We start from the raw sequence: 20,791 nt of genomic DNA, 5'->3' as shown, positions 1-20,791 counted from the left end.
CGATCCACGCACCCTACCATACAACGTGGATGTCTATGGTGACCTCATGTGATGGATGCACGAGGAAAGCAATTCATGAATCGCATGCATGTACTTGCTAACCTGGAGTTCATGAACTCCTTCAAAAAGTGGAAAGCACAAGATAAGCTTTCAAAGCAATACATCATTAATGTGCTTGAGTCGGAGTTCCCAGTGCCACATGTAGGTCTTTGCTTCTAAGAGAAGTGGATGAAGAGAAGAATCAGGCTTTTGCTCTCTAATAGAAGAGTAAATATCAAGAGAGCAATAAAGAATAATTTGGAGAAACCAAGCATTTGCATGCACGAGGAGTGGAGGCACGCCGTAGCTTCATGAGAAAGCACCCACATGCTTTTCAACAACAAGCAGCAGCAGCAAGTGCTTCCCGACTATGGAAGCGAGGGGCTTCACACTTCAGCTCGAGAGGAAAGTCCTCCTTTATTGCTCGTTTCATTAGTACCTATTTTACCCATCATTTCTTTTCCTCTTTCATTTTGTTTTGTACTATATTGTTTTCTTTAACTAATTGTATATTTTGTTAATTGTTTTTTATAGAGGGAGGTTGTTGGGAGTGACCCAACAAATAAGGAGTACGACTATGGCTACAAAGCCTCCCCGTCCGTAATTGTGAGCGTGGATGCGTATGCGAGGCATACACTTGGACGAGTCCGTTTTGGGGACTCAAGGAGTGAAATAACCCTTCTCTTATCTACATCTAATTATATTTTATTTCCCTATGCTTACCTTGTGTGCTTGATGGCATGTATGTAGGATGAAGGGGAAGAGGAAGAGGAGGATCCTAATTACGAGCATGAAGCGGTGCAAGGAAGTGAAGAGGAGGACGAAGATGATGATGATGAGCACTCGGAATCCGATGAGGATTCCGATTAGCCACCTCTTCATTGATATATTTTTTGTATATATGGCCAAAGGCCCGACACTTTGTAAAATAAAATAAAATTTAGGTCAATTGCATTCTTCCCAATCTATGTGTTTTTCATGTTTATATTTGTGTCATAAAACTGACTCTGTTTTATTTTTTTTTAAAGAGATGGGGTAGACTAGGGAGTCCTGTGTGCAGACTCCCCAGTCTGCCCCAACTTTTTTTTACTGCGTAATACTTTCGTCACTGAGTAGTAAAAATAGCAGTGAAATATCACTACTCAATAGCACTATATTTCGTTTTTGTTGAACAGCGAAATTTCGTTGTTGAGCAGCGCTATTTCGATGCTAAACAACGAAATTTTGCTACTGAGCAAGGCGAACCTAGTGAACCCTTTTGCAACAAAAATAGCTGCATTTTTTGCAGTGGAAATAGCCTGACATCTCCCTACCCTTCTAGTTATAAAAGCGCTCCTATTTTCATTGCTACACCCTCATTCTGTTGTAGTGTTAGATTCTCAATATAGCATGGTGAGATGACTGGCAGTCCAAATTTTAGTCTATGAAATAGGGAGCAGATAGCTATGCAACTTTGGAGAAGTTAAACTTGCTTGCCCTATGTGATGTCCTCATCGAATCTAAAATCTATTGATTGTCTTTGCTAGAGGCAAAAAAGACCAGAAAAACTCTATGTTTGACCTTGCTCGAGGAGACCATATATACAGACAGTAAGCTGTAGCCTTCTATTGGCAATTTGGCTTCACACATGGCACCTTATTGTATTGGTCTCTTGCATATGCTATCCATGCATTCTTGTTTTGACATGTGGGCTACTATGGGCTGCACAACTATGTTTTTGTTTTGTAGCTAGCTTCAGAGAGAAGTGATTTTAGAAAAAATATTGTATAGATTTCAGGATCTACATAGAGATTTTATAGATTTTCTTGGTATAGTTATGGTCCCCAAAGATTCCTTAATGTACAACTACTATGAAGAGGTGAAGGTTGAGAAGAGGAATCACTTATTTCCTTTGGAGACTCATGGAGAGTCAAAGGAGAAAAAGGGTGATGCCAAGGCAATAAAGCTTGATTTGATCTAGATGGTGACAGGTATCATCTGTGTGAATATTTACTTTTTGAAGAGTACAGCACTTGCGATCTTATCTAATTCTTAGTTTATTGCTATTACTAAAAGAAAAATTTATGCGATATTTAGGTATGTATATACATATAGATACTTTGTTTACTTGAAAGATAAGGGTCATTTGCACACTATACCGATAAGAGCAAAGCAGTGGTTCGTGATTGCAAATGAGGCCACCACCAGTATGTATCCTCCACCCATGCATGGATGCTTGAAGTAGGAGTGAGAAAATTGTCAATGGTGGATAGACTTGGAGAAGGATTAGGTGTTAGAGAGGAAGAAGGAGCTCCATATGGGCACACAGGGTTCACAAGAGCAGTCCAAGGGTGGTGAAGAAGGCAAATGTTTCATAAAAGGAAGGTAAGAAAAGCTTGCTTACCTCTTATGATGTTGATACTTTATGGATATTGCTTGCAAGAAATATCTCTTTCTTTGTTGTCCTAAGGTGGTAGTGGCCAGGTATGCGGATGTGGACATAGACATTCTATAGGGATGATGATGCTGGGGTGTGTGATGATACAACATTTAGACATGGTAAGTGTCATCTATGGCTCTTCCACATCTTGTTTAATTTGTTTGCTTAAATATCTTATTTGGAATATTCATGTGATATTTTATGTCGAAGAAGCGAGTGGTGTTAATATAGAGAGGGTCCTATCAGAATATATACTTAGCGAGGATTTTTTGGGGGACGATCCCAACTGTCTAGTTGTTGTTGGTGACTACATCAATATTGGGAGGGATTTTTCAGGAGGAGTGAAAAATCCAGCATACACTAACATTCATGAGCATATGCCTCGAGGTGTAAAGCGCAAGGTCAGGAAGGGGAGGTTCATGTCTTAGGCATCATATTTTGTGTTTTTGGACCTACCCTTTGGAGGTGCTCTACATGACGCCATCTCTAGACCTCCTTGAGACATTATCACAGAGGACCATGTGCGATATGGAGTTTCTTTGGCTGTATCAACACTCTCTGATTTAGGCTGGTTGTTAATCATGGCATCCATGGGAAGTACTCCCTGAACATTCTCCCAGCTTGCTTTGGATTTTTTAATTTGTAAATGGTTGTTATGCAATAAATTAATGATTGTTTTTGTATTGGGTCATAGGGAAGACTATTGGTTGGGTAGATTGGTACTGCCGTATATCAGATCTGGAGATCTGGTGGCAGATTGTTGTCATGCATCACTCTTCGTATGGTCACTATGAGTGTGGTGGCTTCCGGAGAGAGGTAGTATTGGCAATGTTGCTTGCAAATCTATGCTTAATGCTAGAATGAGGCATTATCTTTGGTTTGACCATTTGTCACAAATTTGTGTAGTGAAAACTACATGATAATATAACTTAAAGACCTTAAGGTGTATGTCTATTTTTTCATACCCTCTTCATATAGTATGCATCCATGAATGGATGATAAAATTTTGGAAATTTGTTCACGAAACAAAGGAGATAGGCAGGGAATCTTCAAGGGGACAACAAGGATCCATTTCTAAATTGGCTTTCTTTTTGGGATCCCATTTCTCATTTTTTTGATTCGCTTAAAAAAAGTCACTCATAGTATGGTAGAACCCCTAGATAATCAGATACCTCCATTGCATCAGTCACATGGATGCACTTTTCTAGATAATCACATACCTCCATTGCATCAGTCACATGGATTCCCATTGAGATCCAAGGTTTGCTGTCAAATCCTCGAGGTAACTAGCACTCGAGGGCCACCCTGGAGTATGGTATGCTTGAGTTTTCACTTGGTTCTCAAGATAGGGCCCTGCATGGACCCTGCCTCCCACCTCTTCAGTACAGTTTGGACTCCCAACTCTGTCATGAGGACACCAACTGTGTTATTTGTTTAGATCTTCTTAGCCTCTACACCAATGGACCCCATGGACCCGTCTAGCCTGAGAAGAGTTACTTCGGCCTGGGCCTCCTCATTCCAGCACGCCTAATGCCCCTGGCCCCCTGGATGTCGGTCCCCTCATTAGCTCCAGATCTTGGACATGCTCCATCGCCATCAAGCTACCTTCCCACATGTGACATAGCTAAGGGAGACCTCTTGGCCATACTCATAAGCCCCATGCTTAATATTTGGGAGAGTGGTATGTCATCTATTGGGGGCTGAATACTCCTCTCATGTTTCATGTTCGTGGTATTCCATGATGAGATTTCCATTGATAGTTTTGTATCACTCTACTGCGAGAGTTTTTAATTTGCTCTATTTTATTGTATCACTTTGGTCTCATGGGTCTTTAGTAGACGCTTCCTATGTGTGTGTGTGTATGCATGTGTACATGTGTGTGTGTGTGTGTGGTGTCACCACTCCTCTTTGTGTATGTCGTTGGTGTCACCATTTGAGGGAAAAACGTACCTCTTCTTTAGCTAGCCAAGAGGTGGGGAGAACCATTGTAGCCGGGTGGGGGGTCTCTCTTCTGTTTTGCTGGCCAATGCGAGGTGAGGCGAGGAGACGAGGAGGAGTTAAGGAGGTGGGATCTGAGGAGGAAGCCATGCTGTAGAGGAGGAGGGGAAGGAAGCCATGATATTGGTGGACCAAACTTTTGTTGTCCTTTGTCGTGTGGTCTCTACGGATCAGTTCGCTGGAAATCGGGAGGAGGGGGTTATTAGGGGAGGAAGCTGTGTAGATGAGTTTAAGGTGGTGGGAGGCTCAACCTTAGTTAACCCAAAGTTTAATCTTAGCATTAATTATAACGGGGGGTGATAATGCATACTCACAATGTATTCTCAATAGGGCACGGAAATGTTGTTTTGCATTTCTATTAAATATATTATGTGAGTTTTTCAAGAATATGAGTGTTTTTCTAAGGTATTATTTTAGTATGTAATGATTAATGCTTAAAAAAGTCAATGAAATGATGACCGTCCTTGTTCTTTCTATTTGCATGCATTCACCCACATCCTTTCCATTTAAAGTCTCACAATTTATTAAGTATGTAATGATTAATGCTTGAAAAAGTTAATGAAACGATGACCCATCCTTGCCCTTTCTATTTGCATGCGTTTACCCATATCCTTTCTATTTAAAGTCTCATAATTCTCTATAAAAAGCCTTAAAGGGTTAATTCTACGAGTAGAGGGAGGGAGAGAAAGACCACGAATATTCTTTTTTTACTGCTACACCGTCAGAGGTCAGACAACCAACACAATTAAGCATCACCCCTATAGTGAACAAAACTCAAGTACATGTAAAAGTTACAGTGATCTTGCTGAGAGACAGTTCAAATCTTCATTACAAACCATCTTTGTTAGGACCTTCCCCAAGGGTAGCACATGTGCGCTGGATATACCAGTGGACAGTGAAGAAAGTGCAGACCCAACTTACTAGTATTGTTTTTTTACTACATTCATTACAAATGGAAGGCCATGTTGCAGTCCAAACCATAGTCTTGGAGGAGGAGGAGGAGTGGGGGACTAAGGTTGTATTAATTAATACACCTACAAAAAGTTGTGAATATGCATACATGCACAATTTATTTTCCCAATAGGCTATATAGCCAATTTGGTTTGTATTAGAAACTAACAAGAAGGCATTGAAACAATTGGCATTCAAAAATATCATGGTTTGCATTATACAGTGGAAGCAGTAGTGGAAGCTGGAGTCCAAGGCGAGAGCTTGATTGAGTACACCTGGTGTCTCTTTGCACCTCCAGTCCCATCGTTGGGGTGTCACAGAACCGTAAGCTGTGAAAAGCATTCTCCACAGACATGCGAGGAGGAGGAGGTCGAAATCGCCATCGTGGACGGGGCAGAGGCGGTGGTGGAGGTGGCCGTGGTGGGGGAAGAGGGAGAGGAGGTGGTGGCCAGCAGAGATGGTGGGATCCAGAATGGCGAGCAGAAAAGCTGAAACAAATCCGTGCAGATGTAGGTCATCTTGTTGTTAACAATCCTCTCTCATCATTTTGTTTTTTCTTTCCTTCATGTCGATGGCCATATACCTAACTGCATGTGAGGCCCATCCCAGCAAAAGGTCGAAGCTGTACGCGCACTCTTCCTTGTTTAATTCCCCGCCTGTCTCATGCATTGGGAATGATCTGTGAAGGCCCTTGTTATGCACATACACTAATCACTCATAAGTAGCTTCCTATACACCAATCAATAGTCCATATTCCATTTGTAGAACATCCCAGGCATGAGTCGATGCTACGATGTGAAGCCACCTTTCCCATCCAAACGCATTCACCATATCTTTCACAGATGATTGTCCCATATCCCAACTCATGTCATTCGCACACGCAAACCCTTATCATGTGCGTCCACATATATCTCAAAGTCATTAATTATTGCAGTGATGTGCATTTGTGATATTCACGTGACTGCTGGTTTATAAGTACCTGTGGCTACGTGTCTTTCAAGAAGCAGGGAATGGCATGCATGATGCCACCATTTCCGACTGGGGAATGGTCTTGCACATCTAGTGTTGTCCTGGCGACCATACACGGCACAAAAATGAATCAGTGTTGGGGCAAAAAAATTAATTGATAGGTACCCTTGACAGGCACCCAAAGTTCCAAGCAGCCTATTGGCTTGTTTTTCAGGCTTGGAATTCTCAGGTCTTGATTCGTGGAGCAGTTTGGCATTGTCCAAGGTTCTTATGAGGAATCGAGATGAGATTGACAGTCCAGATCTCATTGCAGTTCGGAAATATCAGACTTTGTGCATGGCAGAGAAGGGCATGCAAGGACTCTTGAATCCTCCATCATAGTTCCTTCTTTTTATTGTTAAGCATGGCAAGTGGGTCATGTGTACTACTAACTAGTCATGGGTGGTTAGTATATATTCAATGCCAGCCTCTCAGCTGATGGAATGCACAACGAAAAATGAGAACTGCTGTGAGAAACAAAACGCAGAAGTGTAGAGAGAGAAGCTGTATAAACTCTGCTATATACACGAAGATCCAATACAAAAAGAGTGTGGGGGGCAAGGGTGGTATTTATACCACCCTCCAGTGCTGGTCAGCCAGCCCTAAAACAGCCGACAACAGCCTCATATGTCCACGATTGGGGAAATAGCCAATCGGCCAGCTAATAACTAGTCGGCCAGGACAAAATCACCAGTCGGCCAGCACAAGATAGCAAAAAAGACTAGAACAATAGGGAAAAACCCAATCTCGCCAAGTAACCTCTGCAACCACACAACATTGCAAGTAGCACCACAAGCAGCCTGATACTCCGCCTATGTGTAGAAGATAGGGCAATAGTTGGTTGCCTCTTGCTGCTCCATGAAATAGCTCTTGAGCCAAGGGTAAATCCGTAGCCTGATGTAGATCTCCTCGTGTTTGGATCTCCTCCCTAATCTGAGTCTCTCCAACCTTGAAGTTTGACTTGTTCCGTCGTTCCCCCTCTAGTGTCATAGAAGAGTCCAAGATCCTATGTACCGTGCAGATACCGCAAGATCCGCAATCCTCCGTTCCAACGAGTCTTCAAAGGTGTCTACATGAATGAGCTCAACAGCCCCACTGGAAAGCTCAAGTCCAATTTGGTGTTCAATAACCAAATCAATAAACGAACAAGCTTCCGATACAAGGAGGCATCAACCTACTCACAAGGATCATTCACTGTAAGTTTGGTGTTCGGGTCCATCGGTGAAGTAATAGGCTTGCAATTCTCCATCCCAAAGGTCTTCAGTAACTCATGAACATATCACTGCTAAGAAACAAAGAACCCCCTTTGGGTCTGCCAAATCTCCAATCCCAAGAAGAAATGGAGTAAGCCTAAGTCTGTCATCTCAAACTCCTTTGACAAGGCAGGCTTCGTCACTGCTATGTGCTCCACATGACCGCTAATGAGAATGAGATTATCCATATAAAGGATAATCAATGTGACCAACCGCGTTTCCGAAAGAGATACAAGTTAGGATTTGCAAGTTGCAACTGATCTCTGAAAACCTGTCCGTAGAAAGAAGGAATCAATCTTCTGATTCCAAGCCCTGGGAGCCTGCTTAAGACCATACAAGGCCTTCCGCAATGTGTAAACCATCTCCTTTGATCCCGGAACCTCAAAGCCTGGAGGCTACTCAACATACATCTCTTCCTGCAAGTCACCATTAAGGAACACATATTTGACATCCATCTGATATACGGGCCATCGTTGAGAAGAGGCAAGGGCAAGAACTGTCCGAATCGTGGTCATCCTCGTTGTTGGTGCAAAGGTATCCTCATAGTCGATGCCAGGCCGCTGAGCATAGCCCTTTGCCACAAGTTTGGCCTTGTGCCTCTGTCGACCCATCAGACGTATACTTGGTCTTAAAGACCCACTTGACACCAATGACTGACCGTTTTGGCGGCCTCAAAACCAACTCCCAAGTGTTATTCCTCTCTATGGCATCCAGTTCCACTTGCATGGCTTTCCTCCATGTCTCATGGGAAAGAGCTTCCTTAACGGAAGTGGGCTCTTTGTCTCGAATGATACGAGACATCAAAGCATAGTTTGCTTGTACCAGCTCCTCTGTTTGACTTTTGTCACGAACTCTGTGCGATCTTCGAGGTCCATCTTGTGAGGTCCACTCGGAGGAAAGCTCTGTAACACCCGACTCCCGAATGGTGTCTAACAACCACCTTGGTACTCGAACAAAACACAGAGCCTCCTGATGCTGCTGGGGCTCATCTCCAGCCTCGGGCTCAACCTCTCTAACTGACTGAGGCTGTCTAGCTGGAACAATAGATTGGGAATCATCCTCATACTCATTTGGTGTTCCAAGCAGTGGTGGCTCCTCAGCAGTGGAAGCTAGAACATGCTCATCAAAGACAACATCCGTGTTGACAACAACCTTGTTCCACTGTGGGTCATATAACCTATAGCCTTTGGAAAGAGAGTTATATCCCACAAATATGGGACTTCGAGTCAAGCCCCCTTTGCTTCTTTGGAATGTGAACATAGGCATCACTCCCAAACACACGGAAATGGGAGACATCTGGTTTCGAGCCAAAATAAGCCTCAAATGGAGTCATCTTTGGTACTAGAGTCGTCGGAGATCGGTTGAGAATATGGACAGCTATAGCCACAGCCTCTCTCCAAAGTTGACGAGGAAGATCACAATGCTCTAGCGTTGTCCTCACCATCTCCACCACAGTCCGGTTCTTACGCTCAACTACTCCATTCTCTGAAGGTGAACCTGTATTGGCTAGCTCCCGCTTGATGCCATGTTCTGCACAAAATCGCACAAAAGCATTAGAAGAGAACTCCCCTCCTTTGTCAGCCCGAAGAGTCTTCACTTGCAATCCAAACTCCTTCTCCACCATAACATGCCACTCCTTGAACTGAGCAAAGGCATGGTCCTTGTGGGAAAGAAAATAAACCTAGGTAAATCTGCGACAATCATCAAGCAACAGCATAAAGTACAAAGAACCTCCCAAGGATGGGGTCTGCATAGGTCCACGCAAGTCAGTGTGTACCAACTCCAAAGGTTTCGAAGCCTGCCTAGTAGCTTGCTTCGGAAAAGATTCCTTGTGTTGCATACCACGAATGCAAGAACTAGAGTGTCCCTGCCTGCTGCCAACATCTGGCAAGTCATCCACCATCTGGTCCCGGAAAGCTTGCCGCAACGCATCCACATTCAAGTGGCCAAAATGGAAATGCCATAAATCGCCGATCTGAGTGCCTATAAGAGAAGAGAGTGTTGAGAGTTGTAGATCCCATTCTCCACTCCACCTTCCCATACAACCTGGCTTGTTGCTTTGTCCCGTAGAGCAACAAAATGCTCATCAAACTCCACCCGGATGCCAGTCTTGCAAATCTCATGCACTGACAAAAGATGAAAACCAAGTGTTGGGACATAAAGAACATGAGAGGAATGCTTCCCCTCTTTGCCATCGGGAATAATCTCCATCTTGTTCTCACTGTGAATTGGGATAGTGGAAATGCAACTTGACTGCCGATGAAGATCCTTTAATAACTCTTGGGAAGGAGTCGTGTGCCTGGAAGATCCTATCGAGAATCCACTCTCGAGTATCCTTGGTGGTGAAACCAATGGCCTCCCTGCTTTAAGAAGATGAAGCATCTGTGTCCATAATCTCCAAGTGCACAAAAGCTGGAGTCTTGGTAGCTGTAGCTGAAGAATCAACACTCTTCTCGGTACTTCTCCTTGGTTACCGGTCCACTCGGCCTTCAAAGCATCACGCTCTGAATTGGGCTTCTTCTCAGAAGACTTCTTTGATGAAGACTTCCCTTTGTCCTTATTGTTGTTGTTGTTACGGCTTTTCGATTATTGGCCAGTCAAGGCCTCAGAATCTTCGCCTTGTGGAGGGTTCGTAAAACGCTCGTCTTGGTCCAAGACCATAGGCACAAGCTTCTCCCATGTGATGGTGCTGAGCTTCCCACTGGTGATCAAAGAAGAGTAGAAAGCTGAATACTGAGAGGTCAGATGAGACAACAAAGTGATGGCCATGTTCTCTGAGGATATCTACTTCCCAGCTTGAAGGACCTCTTACTGAAGAGCTTGCAGCTTGTTGATGTGCTCCCGCATCATCGAAGACTTTGTAGGATTCATCACCCGCATCTGCACTTCCAAGGAAATCTGCTTTATGGGTGATGCCCTGTCACACAGAGAAGCCAAGTGCTACCAAATCCCTCTGGCCAACGTCATATGTTTGATATGATTAATCACATGGGGTGTGCAGTTAAGGAAGATGAAAGAACTCACATGGGCATTGACACGATCCCATAACCATACTTGAACCTCCCGTTCCTTCCTAGTAGAGAGTAAAAGCTCCCCGTCCTCCAACTCTGGCGGTGGAACACCAATCACAATGAAATCAGGCAAGTCATAAGACTCCAATATAGACTCCATCATTACCTTCCAGATGCCATAGTTGGTCCCGTCCAATTGACGATCCACCGGGATTGTGGGGATCTTCACGTGCTTTTGAGCCATCTCAAGCAAATCAGCCATCTCAAGGGTTCACAAGGTCTTGTGAAGGGAATGTGGGTGGGAAAAAAAATGAAGAAGAGGCTGCAAATACTATGCAAGGTGGCTGTCCAACGGTGATGGCCCCCTTCTACCGGATCTCCAAGTCCCGAACAGCCCAAGAAATCTCCAGTCAGCACCAAAAAAACAGCAAACCCTCAAGCTCCCACTGTCTCCAAGCTTCAAGCCACCTGGGGCTCTGATACCATGTCGGAATGCACAGCGGAAAATGAGAACAACTGTTGTGAGAAACAAAATGTAGAAGTGTAGAGAGAGAGAAGCTGTATAAACTCTGCTATATACTTGAAGATTCGATACAAAAAGAGTGTGGGGGGCAAGGGTGGTATTTATACCACCCTCCAGTGCTGGTCGGCCAGCCCTAAAACAGCCGACAGTAGCCTCATGTGTCCACGACTGGGGAAATAGCTAGTCGGCTAGCTAATAACTAGTCGGCCAGGACAAACTCAGTCGTCCAGGACAAAATCACCAGTCGGTCAGCATAGAAGAGTCGGCCAGCACAAGACAATCCCCACGACTAGAAAAATAGGAAGAAACATGGAAAAAATGGGGAAAAATGGAAAAAGCTCCTAGGCAGGTCCACAACAAAGGTCCTCACTGAGTAATATGTACAGACAGGAGATGACTGTTAACATCAGCATGTATCTCACATCTATGTTTTGTGCACATTCGTAAAGGCCTCCATTATGAGGAGAAGCCATTGGTACACATATCTTTGGTAGGAATCTTGGCTTTTAGGGGTGCAAGTGTTAATGGAGAATATTCTTGGAATATTCTCTAGGATAGCTAAGTTTATTATTAGTGGGCGGTGGATGGTTGGCTGTGTTCTTGATACACGGGCGGTGGATGGTTGGCCGTGTTCTTGATACACGGGCGGTGACCGCGTCTATACTGTGTAACCGTCCGCGTTGTATACGCGTTTACCACACCATTTGCAGCACTATATATGGACATTGGCCGAAAAGAAAGATAGTTTCTTTCAAGACCGAGGGACACGTGAAGTGGTGTGGCTTGACAAAGAACTTCGAAAATTATCCGGCATTATTGACGGACTACTTGGAGGCCTTGCAACTTTCGTCAAGTTACGCTGAAGGGGATGTCACATGCATCCCGCCCTTGGATGATGCCACGTGGACATATCTGTACTCTAGGTGCAGGACTGGAGTGATAAGTGGTCCCTTATGAGGCCTAGTCTGGGACGAGTCAGTCAGGGTTCCACTCGAAGCGTCCAAGGTCAGGTGTACGAGTCCCGTACATGGTCCTGGTCAAGTGTGCAAGTCCCGCACATGAAGCAATGCTAGTCTGTATTGTGAGTCAACCTATGGAATGGTGATAGGTGTTCCGGGCATTGATAGGCTTGCAGCCAGATGCAAGGCACACCTAGGAAGCATGTAGATGCATGTAGAATTGCATTGAGTACAGGGCCATGGGTTTACCCATGCTGCCCTATAGTTGGACCATGTGGGGCAGCTCTTATAGGGTATGCCTAGTCGGCCAGCCCTTAGGGACAAGGGCAGGCTTTCAGCCAGGCCTTGAAGGCTTGGGGCTGCCAGTTGGCCAGCCCTACCAGGCCTGGGCAGCCAGTCGGCTAGGTCATAAAGGGCCAGCATCTAGGCAGCCCTGTAGCAAGGCCGCCAGCCAATTAGCCTATGAAAAGGTGCCTATTTAAAGGCTGAATAAAACAGGTCGTGAAGCATCTATATATAGGCCGATGGCTCCCGAAGCCCACTGACCAGCATTATGGAGGACTATAAAAGCATAGGCTACTCTAGATTCTTAACCATCTCTTATTCAGAAAGTGCTGAAGTATTTCAAGGGCGAGGACAGCCAAAGGAAGCCTAAGCAAATGGTGAACTTGAATGTCAAGAGTCAGGCACTACAGGTTGCAGATTTACAGCCAAGGTGTACCTACAGAAGTCAGTCTTTTCTCATCATTCAATAAAGCAAATACACTTGTCCTTGGTGGGGGCCCTTCAGAGGGCATTTGGGAGCCAATCGGCTGTACCTTGTCTTTGTTGTTCGTCCTCTCTCTCTCTCTCTCTCTCTCTCTCTCTCTCTCTCTCTCTCGCACTCTTATCTCTGCTACATTGTGCAATCATCAAGAACCAAGGTGCTGAACATTCATTATCAAAGTATAATCCTGTCTTTAAGATTTCGCATACTGCACCAACGCCTTTGCATAGTCTCATACTGACGCCGTAACTCTTTTTTCCAAGCATCATTGCTCTCCATTGAGGTGAGGTTCTGATGGAGGGAGTGTTAGAAATAAGTTCTTTCCTACCTAGGTTAGACCTAGGCTAAGACTCGTGCATGTAGAAATGGCTGAAACCCTAAAAAAGGAAACCCTAATTTGGTCTTCCACTTTCCATAGTGTATCTAGGATTGGAAACACTGTTGCTAGGATTAAACTCATGCAAAATACAAAAACCTTAACTTTGGCATGCAAAGCCTAAAAGCAAACCCTTATTTCAGAAACCCTAATTTAGCATGGAGAAAACACAAGCTAAGGATTTCCCTAGGATGACCTAAGCTTTGATACCAATGTGACATGCATTGCGGAAGCGTGTCTATGATTAACGCTAAGAAAAAGACAGTAATGCTAATTCTATGTTTGACAAACACATAGAAGACAAGGTAGACCTAATCTATTGTATATTCCAGTCATGAATAATTGATCTAGATCCAATTAATTGTGCATGTTGATCTACGTGCATAAAAAGGCTTGTTGCTTCCACAACTTGGTCATGCTCTCTAGTTGCTTGCCTTCTTGCCTAGAGCTGCCTCGCGTTGCCTCTATGCGAGGGTTCTTGCCAACATCTGTGAGATGCATGAGAGATTTATCTGAGTGCTATCTTTCCAAGCCCTTTGACCTCCTTTATATAGGGATAGGATAGAAAGTCGTGTTCAGGTCGGTTTTACCTTTTTGACCTACGTAATAATGTCCAAAAAGTCAAATTTGGCCTCCAAACTATGTCCAAAAGGTGTCCCATCCATGGGCGCATGTTCTGGGCGCTTGTAGGGCCTTAAAATCAGGTCTAAATCTGTCCATATACTTGCTAGAAAAGACAATCATGTCCATGAGCATCGGGATTAACGGATTCACATGATACCTAATGTAAAAGGTCATTCGATTTTTCATGTGGGTAGACTCAAGGAGAAATTGGGAGGTGAGAATAACGTTGTTACACCTCAGGAACAAGTAGAGGTTGAGGACTTGTTCTTTCTTCCGCATGAGGCGGAGCTTCTATTGGATTTCAGGGAAAGGAAGCTTAGGAATAATTTGATCCTCGAGTATAAGATCAAGTGGAAAGACATGGCGGTGGAGGATTCGACTTGGGAGACATAGAGCAGAGATTCCTTGACTTTGTTTCCTAGAGAGGAAAGGTCTTAGGAGGGGAAGTATGTTATTATCTAACACTAATCCTAGGATTAGGTCCTAATCTGGGTAGGGTTGGAGAGCCCTAAGATTAAAGGGAAGATTGCAAGAAGGTTATAGGTAGCTAGGGTTCATTATTATTGATAATCCATGGTTATTGGTTATTCATGATTGGATGGTTATTTATAGCTATAATAGTCAATATATAAGTGACTTATGGGTGCTTTGTGCATGTGAACACCTCCTTAGATATGGATAGGATAAAAGTGTGCCATGTGTCTTCAGCTTATTAGTTTGTGTGATTATCATGGGTCAAAAAATAAGGCTTAAGGTCTACAAAAAACATTGTACTTGAGTGAATTAAAAAAATGTAATCATTTTGAGTTGTGCACATTGAACACCTCCTTAGGTGTGGATAGGATAAGTGTGCCATGTGTCTTCAGGTTATTAGTGTGTGTTACTATCATGGGTCAAAAGATGAGGCTTAAGGTCTACAAAAAGCATTGTACTTGAGTGAACAAAAAAAAAAAGAAATCATTTTGAGTTGTGCACACTTCTCTCTCACCAGCTCGCTATTTTCTTCTTCTTCTTCTCTCTCTCTCTCTCTCTCTCTTTCTCTCTCTCTCTCTCAGCTAGCTCTCCAGGTACCAACAAATCCAACATGGTATTTGAGCGTGGTTAGGCTTCTCCCACCATAGCATAGGCACACAAAAGAACATAGATACAATCAGGTTTTCGAGGGACTGTCCGGGGGCAAAGAATCCTTATTGACTCAAACACACAGGGTAAAGGAATAAAATGCCCACTCTTGGTCTACCTCGTCAAGGGAGACCTGGGCTGTTGTTGTATAGATTTCTTCTACTTTCTCCATTTTAGCTGGTTCCTCTTGGTCCTTTGCAACAAGGCTCTTTTGCCATCTTGTAGAAGCAATTGGCCTCTTTGTGACCCATGCGTTTGTAGTACTTGCACTGTATTTTCTTATTGGTCTTCCAATTCTGCACTCCTGCAAAGGCTTTGTTGTTGGCTTGTTGGTCTTCTTTGTTCTTCTATCCTTCTCAAGAAGCAAGGCAACTAGATCTTCAAACTTTAGCATTGTTACATGGAGGATCTCCAAGGTCTGCTCAAACCATCACATGCTCTCGATGAGCACAACCACTTTGTCTTCATCTTCTGGCTCACATTTAAGACCGGCTAATTGCTAGACTAATGACCCAAACTTGGCTAAATAATCACTGAACTCCTCACTTTTATGCATTTTGAGATCATAGAATTTGAGCTTTAAAAAAGCTTTTGAGTTAGTGATTTTGTTACTGAAGATGCTTTCCAGCTTTGCCCAGATTTGTTGTGTTGCTGATTTGAACTCAATTTGATGTACCAAAGCATCTAAAAGGTTTAGGCCGATTAAGGCGATGGCTCGCTCATTACGTTGTCACTATATCTTGTGCTTTTCTGGTGTAATGTCTCTTGGATCTTCGTCGTTGCCAGAGACTCTCCTAGACTCCCTCTCGCATAAGCAAAAGCTCCATTTTGGTCTGCAAGGTAGGGAACCCGGCACCAGAGAATCTGTCTATTGTTGGCATTGACAGGGCCATGATGTTGAAGTAGAGGCAGGTTGTTAATGAGTACACCAAGGGGAGAGCGTACTGTCTAGGGTTATATAGTAGGTCAGAGAAGTTGAGGGGCAGCAAATAAGATGGTTCTGGTGTCATAGTTAATGTTGGGAAGGGACTGCTGCGAGAGAAGTCAGGACAGTTTGCCTTGAAGCAGACGACAGAGGACGCCGACGAGGGAGGTGGACAGGGAGGCAGAGGCAGAGGAGAACGGTAAGGAGACGTGAGGCGGGAAGGGGTGCAAGCGGACGGTGCAGCGCAGGTGATAGCGGGGAAAAAATGCAGAGGTGGGAGCCAAAAACAAGTGTTGGCACAGTAGGGGCCTGAGATGGCTAGCTACGCCTGGCAGACGAGTGGCTCAGCTGAGCTTGTTGCCCAGCCGGCAGATGTGGTGGCAATGGCGGCGCTCAGCTCAGCCCCGCCACCCTATCATGGGGTCCACCGGGTTGGAGGCGGAAATGGACTGAAGGCGGCTGAGACGGTGGTGCGAAGGCGAATCCAGGGCGGATGGTGGGCAAAGCAGAGATGAGCGGCTCTAATACCAATTGAAGAGTGTAGGGCGAGGGCTAGGGCCTAGGCTATGGCAGGTGGAAGACCACCATGGTGGAGATGACAGACAGGCAATGAGAGAGAGAGAGAGATAGTGAGACAAGTGAGACAAGCTCAAGTCATGAAAGAAAGATTGCATGACTCAATGTGGTGATTGAATTGATTGATAAAATGAAGTACAAGCCCTTGTTATATGGGCCTTTCTTACACCAAACCATTTGACCCTTATTTAATGTATGCTTATCCACCCTCCTAAGAGGTGGTTCACAGACAGACTCACATACACAGTACCAGCCTTTTAAGGGCTGTTCACACACTGTTACACACATAGAAGCTCCGATTTATCCCAACATCGGTCTATGGAGACCTTACACACACCTTCTTGATTTTTCCTTTCATCTAGTTCTTGTGCCTTCATCTCTATTATAGGTTTGAGTGATGCTCACCATTCATGAAGCTTCCTTGAGGCCTTGAGTGATGCTCACCATTCAGAAACTCAGTACACAAATCTTTGTATATGAATGTATGCTCTTATGTGTGTGTGTGTGGGAGCATATATTGATACCAAGTTCTACACCCACTATTGGGCAGTGATGACATTAGTGGGGATGTTGTAGTATCTAGTCCATACTATGCATGATGGAGTTGATTGTTTGTTGTCTGGTGGATGACTACCAATGAGGTTATAAATTGCACTTTCTTATATGGTGAATTTGGGCATGTTCTTGGATTCATCTAGGTATATGCGTTGAGGCTTTTCTTGTTTTCCCAAGAACGAACTTATACGGTGAATTTGGGCATGTTCTTGGATTCATCTAGGTATAGGCCTTGAGGCTTTTCTTGTTTTCCCAAGATTGTGCTCAGCCACTGCTGAGGTGGGGATTGCTCATTAAAGCTGTGAGCTGTGGCAGATGTTCAGTTACCCTACAAAAACTGCTTTTGTTGTGATGATCTCCTGACAGAGCTTAAGTGTGAGAGGAAGAACATGGTGTTTCAGAGCACTTGTTCTGGAGTGCTTTATGACACACCACCTTGTTATTTGTAGTATTGAGTTTGTTTTACTTGGTGGTTCCAGGAAGATCGTGCTGGCTACAAATATTGCAGAAACGAGTATTACCATTGATGATGTTGTGTATGTATTGGATTGCGGGAAAGCCAAGGAAACAAGCTATGATGCATTGAACAAGCTGGCTTGCTTACTTCCTTCCTGGATATCAAAAGCCTCTGCTCTTCAGGTGCAGGAGGATCACATCTATTATTGCAGCCTTGGATCAGGCAGTTTTTTGTGCAAATCTTACTTTTTGGGTACTATGTACCCGTTAAGCCTTGCTTGATGCATGATGCATGATTCAGAGAAAGGGTCGAGCAGGGCGTGTGCAGCCTGGTGTATGCTACCATCTTTATCCTAAGATTATCTTTGAAGCTATGCCTCAGTATCAGCTGCCCGAGATCCTTCGCACTCCATTACAGGAACTATGTCTGCAAATCAAGAGTTTGCAATTGGGTCGCATTGGTGAGTTTCTTTCAAAAGCTCTTCAACCTCCAGAGCCTCTTGCTGTGCAGAATGCAGTTGAGCTACTTGTGACAATTGGTGCTTTGAATGAGGTGGAAGAGCTCACACCATTGGGTAAGCTTCTTGTCTGTTCCAGTAAAATTGTTTGCCTGTCTGGGAATATTTTTCAGGATGCAATCTCTAATTATTTAAAAGATCTCAGGTTGTCATCTTGCAACCCTTCCCATGGACCCAAGGATTGCTAAAATGCTTCTAATGGGAGCTATCTTCCAGTGCCTAGGACCTGCACTAACCATTGCGGCAGCTCTCAGTCATAGAGATCCTTTTGTTCTTCCAATTGACAGGAAAGAAGAAGCTGACAAAGCAAGGAGAAGATTTGCAGGAGAGTCCTACAGGTCTGCCTGCTGGTCTGAGTCATCAGAGTTGTTCCTGGAATGATTGGAAGATGAGCTGTTTGATCTAAATTGATCTTCTACTTGATTTGCAGTGACCACATTGCACTCTTGCGAGCTTTTGAAGGTTGGCAGATGGCCAAACGTGAGGGAAGAGACTGTCAATTTTGCTGGCAAAACTACTTGTCTTCACCTACCCTCAACATGATGGAAGACATGCGGCGTCAGTTCTTGGACCTTTTATCTGACATAGGTTTTTATGATCGATCTAGGGGTGTACAGGTAAGAAAGATCCCGCCCCTCCAAAAACAAATAAAGGAAAAGAAAAGAAAAGAAAAAGGGAAATACACTTGTGGTGCTCGGCTCAGACTATGGTCTTGGCTCTGATTTGCTTCTCTTGGGTGATTGAATAACCACAGGTATACAATAACTTCTCTGCAAACTTGGAAATGGTTCGTGCAGTCCTTTGTGCCGGATTATTTCCTAGTGTTGTGCAGTGTAAAAGGGGAAAACGGACAGCATGTTTTACCAAAGAGGATGGGAAAGTAGACCCTCACCCAGCTTCTGTGAATTCACGTGTGAGCACCTTTCCCTATCCCTGGCTTATCTACAGTGAGAAGGTGAAGACCACAGGGATTTACATAAGAGACTCCACCAATATCTCAGACTATGCAGTACTCATGTTTGGAGGCAGCCTGATTTCTAATAAGACAGGAAATGGTGTGGAGATGCTAGGGGATTATTTGCAGTTCTCAGCAACGAAGAAAGTTGCGCAGTTAGTGCAAGTAAGTAGTCACTTATCTTTTCAATACTCTGCTGTATTCAGTTGGAATGAAGAGAAGAAAGCCTCTTGCTTTTTCAGGACCTCCGGAGGGAGCTTGATAACCTTCTGCTGCGTAAAATAGAGCAGCCTCAGCTGAACATCCATGACCAAGGCAAGGGAGTAGTGAATGCTGTCTTAGAGCTGCTCCACAGTCATACCGAGCAGGGGTTCCATAAAGAGACTCATGCTTCATACGGTGGTTATAGAAGGTGATATACACCTCCAAGCTTTCATTTAGGTGGTTAAAAAGCTCTCTCTTTTTTTTTTGTGCTTTAACAAGTTTGCCGTTAGCATAGAGAATTGCTTGAGGCTCATTGTTAATATCGAGAAAGCATGGGAAGCTCTAGTATTTGGTCACAATCTTATGTCCCTCATTGAATGGGGTTTCATTTTTTCTTTTAGAGTATGTAGAGGAGATTGGATTTGTAGGTCTGGTAGTTAGGGTTGGGAGTACTTTTACCGCTTGAGCAGCGTAGTGCTTTAGTTTATAGTATATTTTGCTCTCTTCACTTTTTTGATCTCTATTCTGTGTTATGTGCATAGCTATGCTGGCTTTATTAGTGAGGATAACCTTCAAAAATTAGGATAGTGTAAGATAACATCCACTAGGGAGGATGCGGACCTACATCAGCACTTGTCGCCGCCAGCTGGACATGCACCATAAGGAGGTACTGGTTTTAGGCATGCAAATCAACATTGGGCTTATGAACTTCCCTGTGGGCTCTTGGATAGCGATGTGAAGACATTTGAAGGGTTTTGAAGGCATTGCAAGAACTTTGAAGCCCTTTTTATGCAGTGTGGTAATTGTCCACACTGATTAGAGAGAGCTCCCTTGAAGGCAGTGTTTCCTACTGGCAGATTACTGGTAGCAAGAGCATCGGAAGAACTACCTACTTGGCAGGTTGCTTGGTAGAGGTTGGGTCTTGTATGATACTTCTTAACAATCCGATACTGAGTAGAAAAATCCACGGGTAAACACCTTAATGGCAAATAAAATCTTCAGCCCCCAATGCTTTGTACACATGCACGAGCACAACACACACAGTACATCTTGCAAATGTTTTCATTATCATTTGTGAATTCTAGGATGATTGGTTAAGTGCATGATTAAGTGGAAATTAAGGTCTCTTGGGGAATGCGCGCACTACAATGGTATCATCGCTTTGGCTTTTCCCTCATGTATGGAAATGGTCTTAAACCTGTGAACCCTTGATGCTGGCTTAATGTAAATGCCATAGCTGGTGGATGTAGAGTGAGAAGAACCAGAAAGCAACTAACGTGCATGGCTGGTCCAAATGAACAAAATTAGCCCGTGTTTGAGGATTTTATGGATGATGTCTCTTTGGGATGTCTAGGAAATGTTGTGGGCAAGTCTCATTTATGCTTGGTAACTGATCACATGCTAAATGTGTCAAGGTGGGTTGGCACACTTCCAAAGTACGCTTGCACTTCTTCTAGATGCATAACTAGCTAATCGTCTATCGACCAATGCGTATATCATGATCTTGCATCCTCACGTGTACCCTTGTTCACTTTCTTGATGTACCATATTGT

At 44.0% G+C, this 20,791-nt stretch overlaps 1 protein-coding gene across 1 annotated transcript; it reads left to right on the top strand.

Moving 5' to 3' along the window:
* Positions 1-5,801: 5,801 nt before the first annotated feature.
* Positions 5,802-20,373, top strand: LOC147607806 (DExH-box ATP-dependent RNA helicase DExH1-like). The gene is made up of 8 exons (XM_086789663.1): positions 5,802-5,916; positions 17,585-17,744; positions 17,863-18,136; positions 18,225-18,417; positions 18,510-18,696; positions 18,834-19,199; positions 19,277-19,446; positions 19,781-20,373. Coding segments are annotated over exons 1-8 (1,398 nt in total). The 5' UTR covers positions 5,802-5,914; the 3' UTR covers positions 19,827-20,373.
* Positions 20,374-20,791: the final 418 nt, after the last annotated feature.

This window comes from Cibotium barometz, chromosome 54 (assembly GCF_041138505.1).
Source record: "Cibotium barometz isolate CiBa-2024 chromosome 54, ASM4113850v1, whole genome shotgun sequence".
Lineage (NCBI taxonomy): Eukaryota > Viridiplantae > Streptophyta > Polypodiopsida > Cyatheales > Cibotiaceae > Cibotium > Cibotium barometz.
The sequence above is the reverse complement of the archived record's forward strand: the minus strand, read 5'-3'. Positions and strand labels throughout refer to the sequence as shown.

What these genes read in the sequence shown, in the direction of transcription:
- LOC147607806 (XM_086789663.1), top strand. An exon ending in AAGTTGCGCAGTTAGTGCAA is followed by an intron (nt 19,200 to 19,276) that starts GTAAGTAGTCAC and finishes TTGCTTTTTCAG; the next exon opens with GACCTCCGGAGGGAGCTTGA. An exon ending in TCATACGGTGGTTATAGAAG is followed by an intron (nt 19,447 to 19,780) that starts GTGATATACACC and finishes TTATGTGCATAG; the next exon opens with CTATGCTGGCTTTATTAGTG.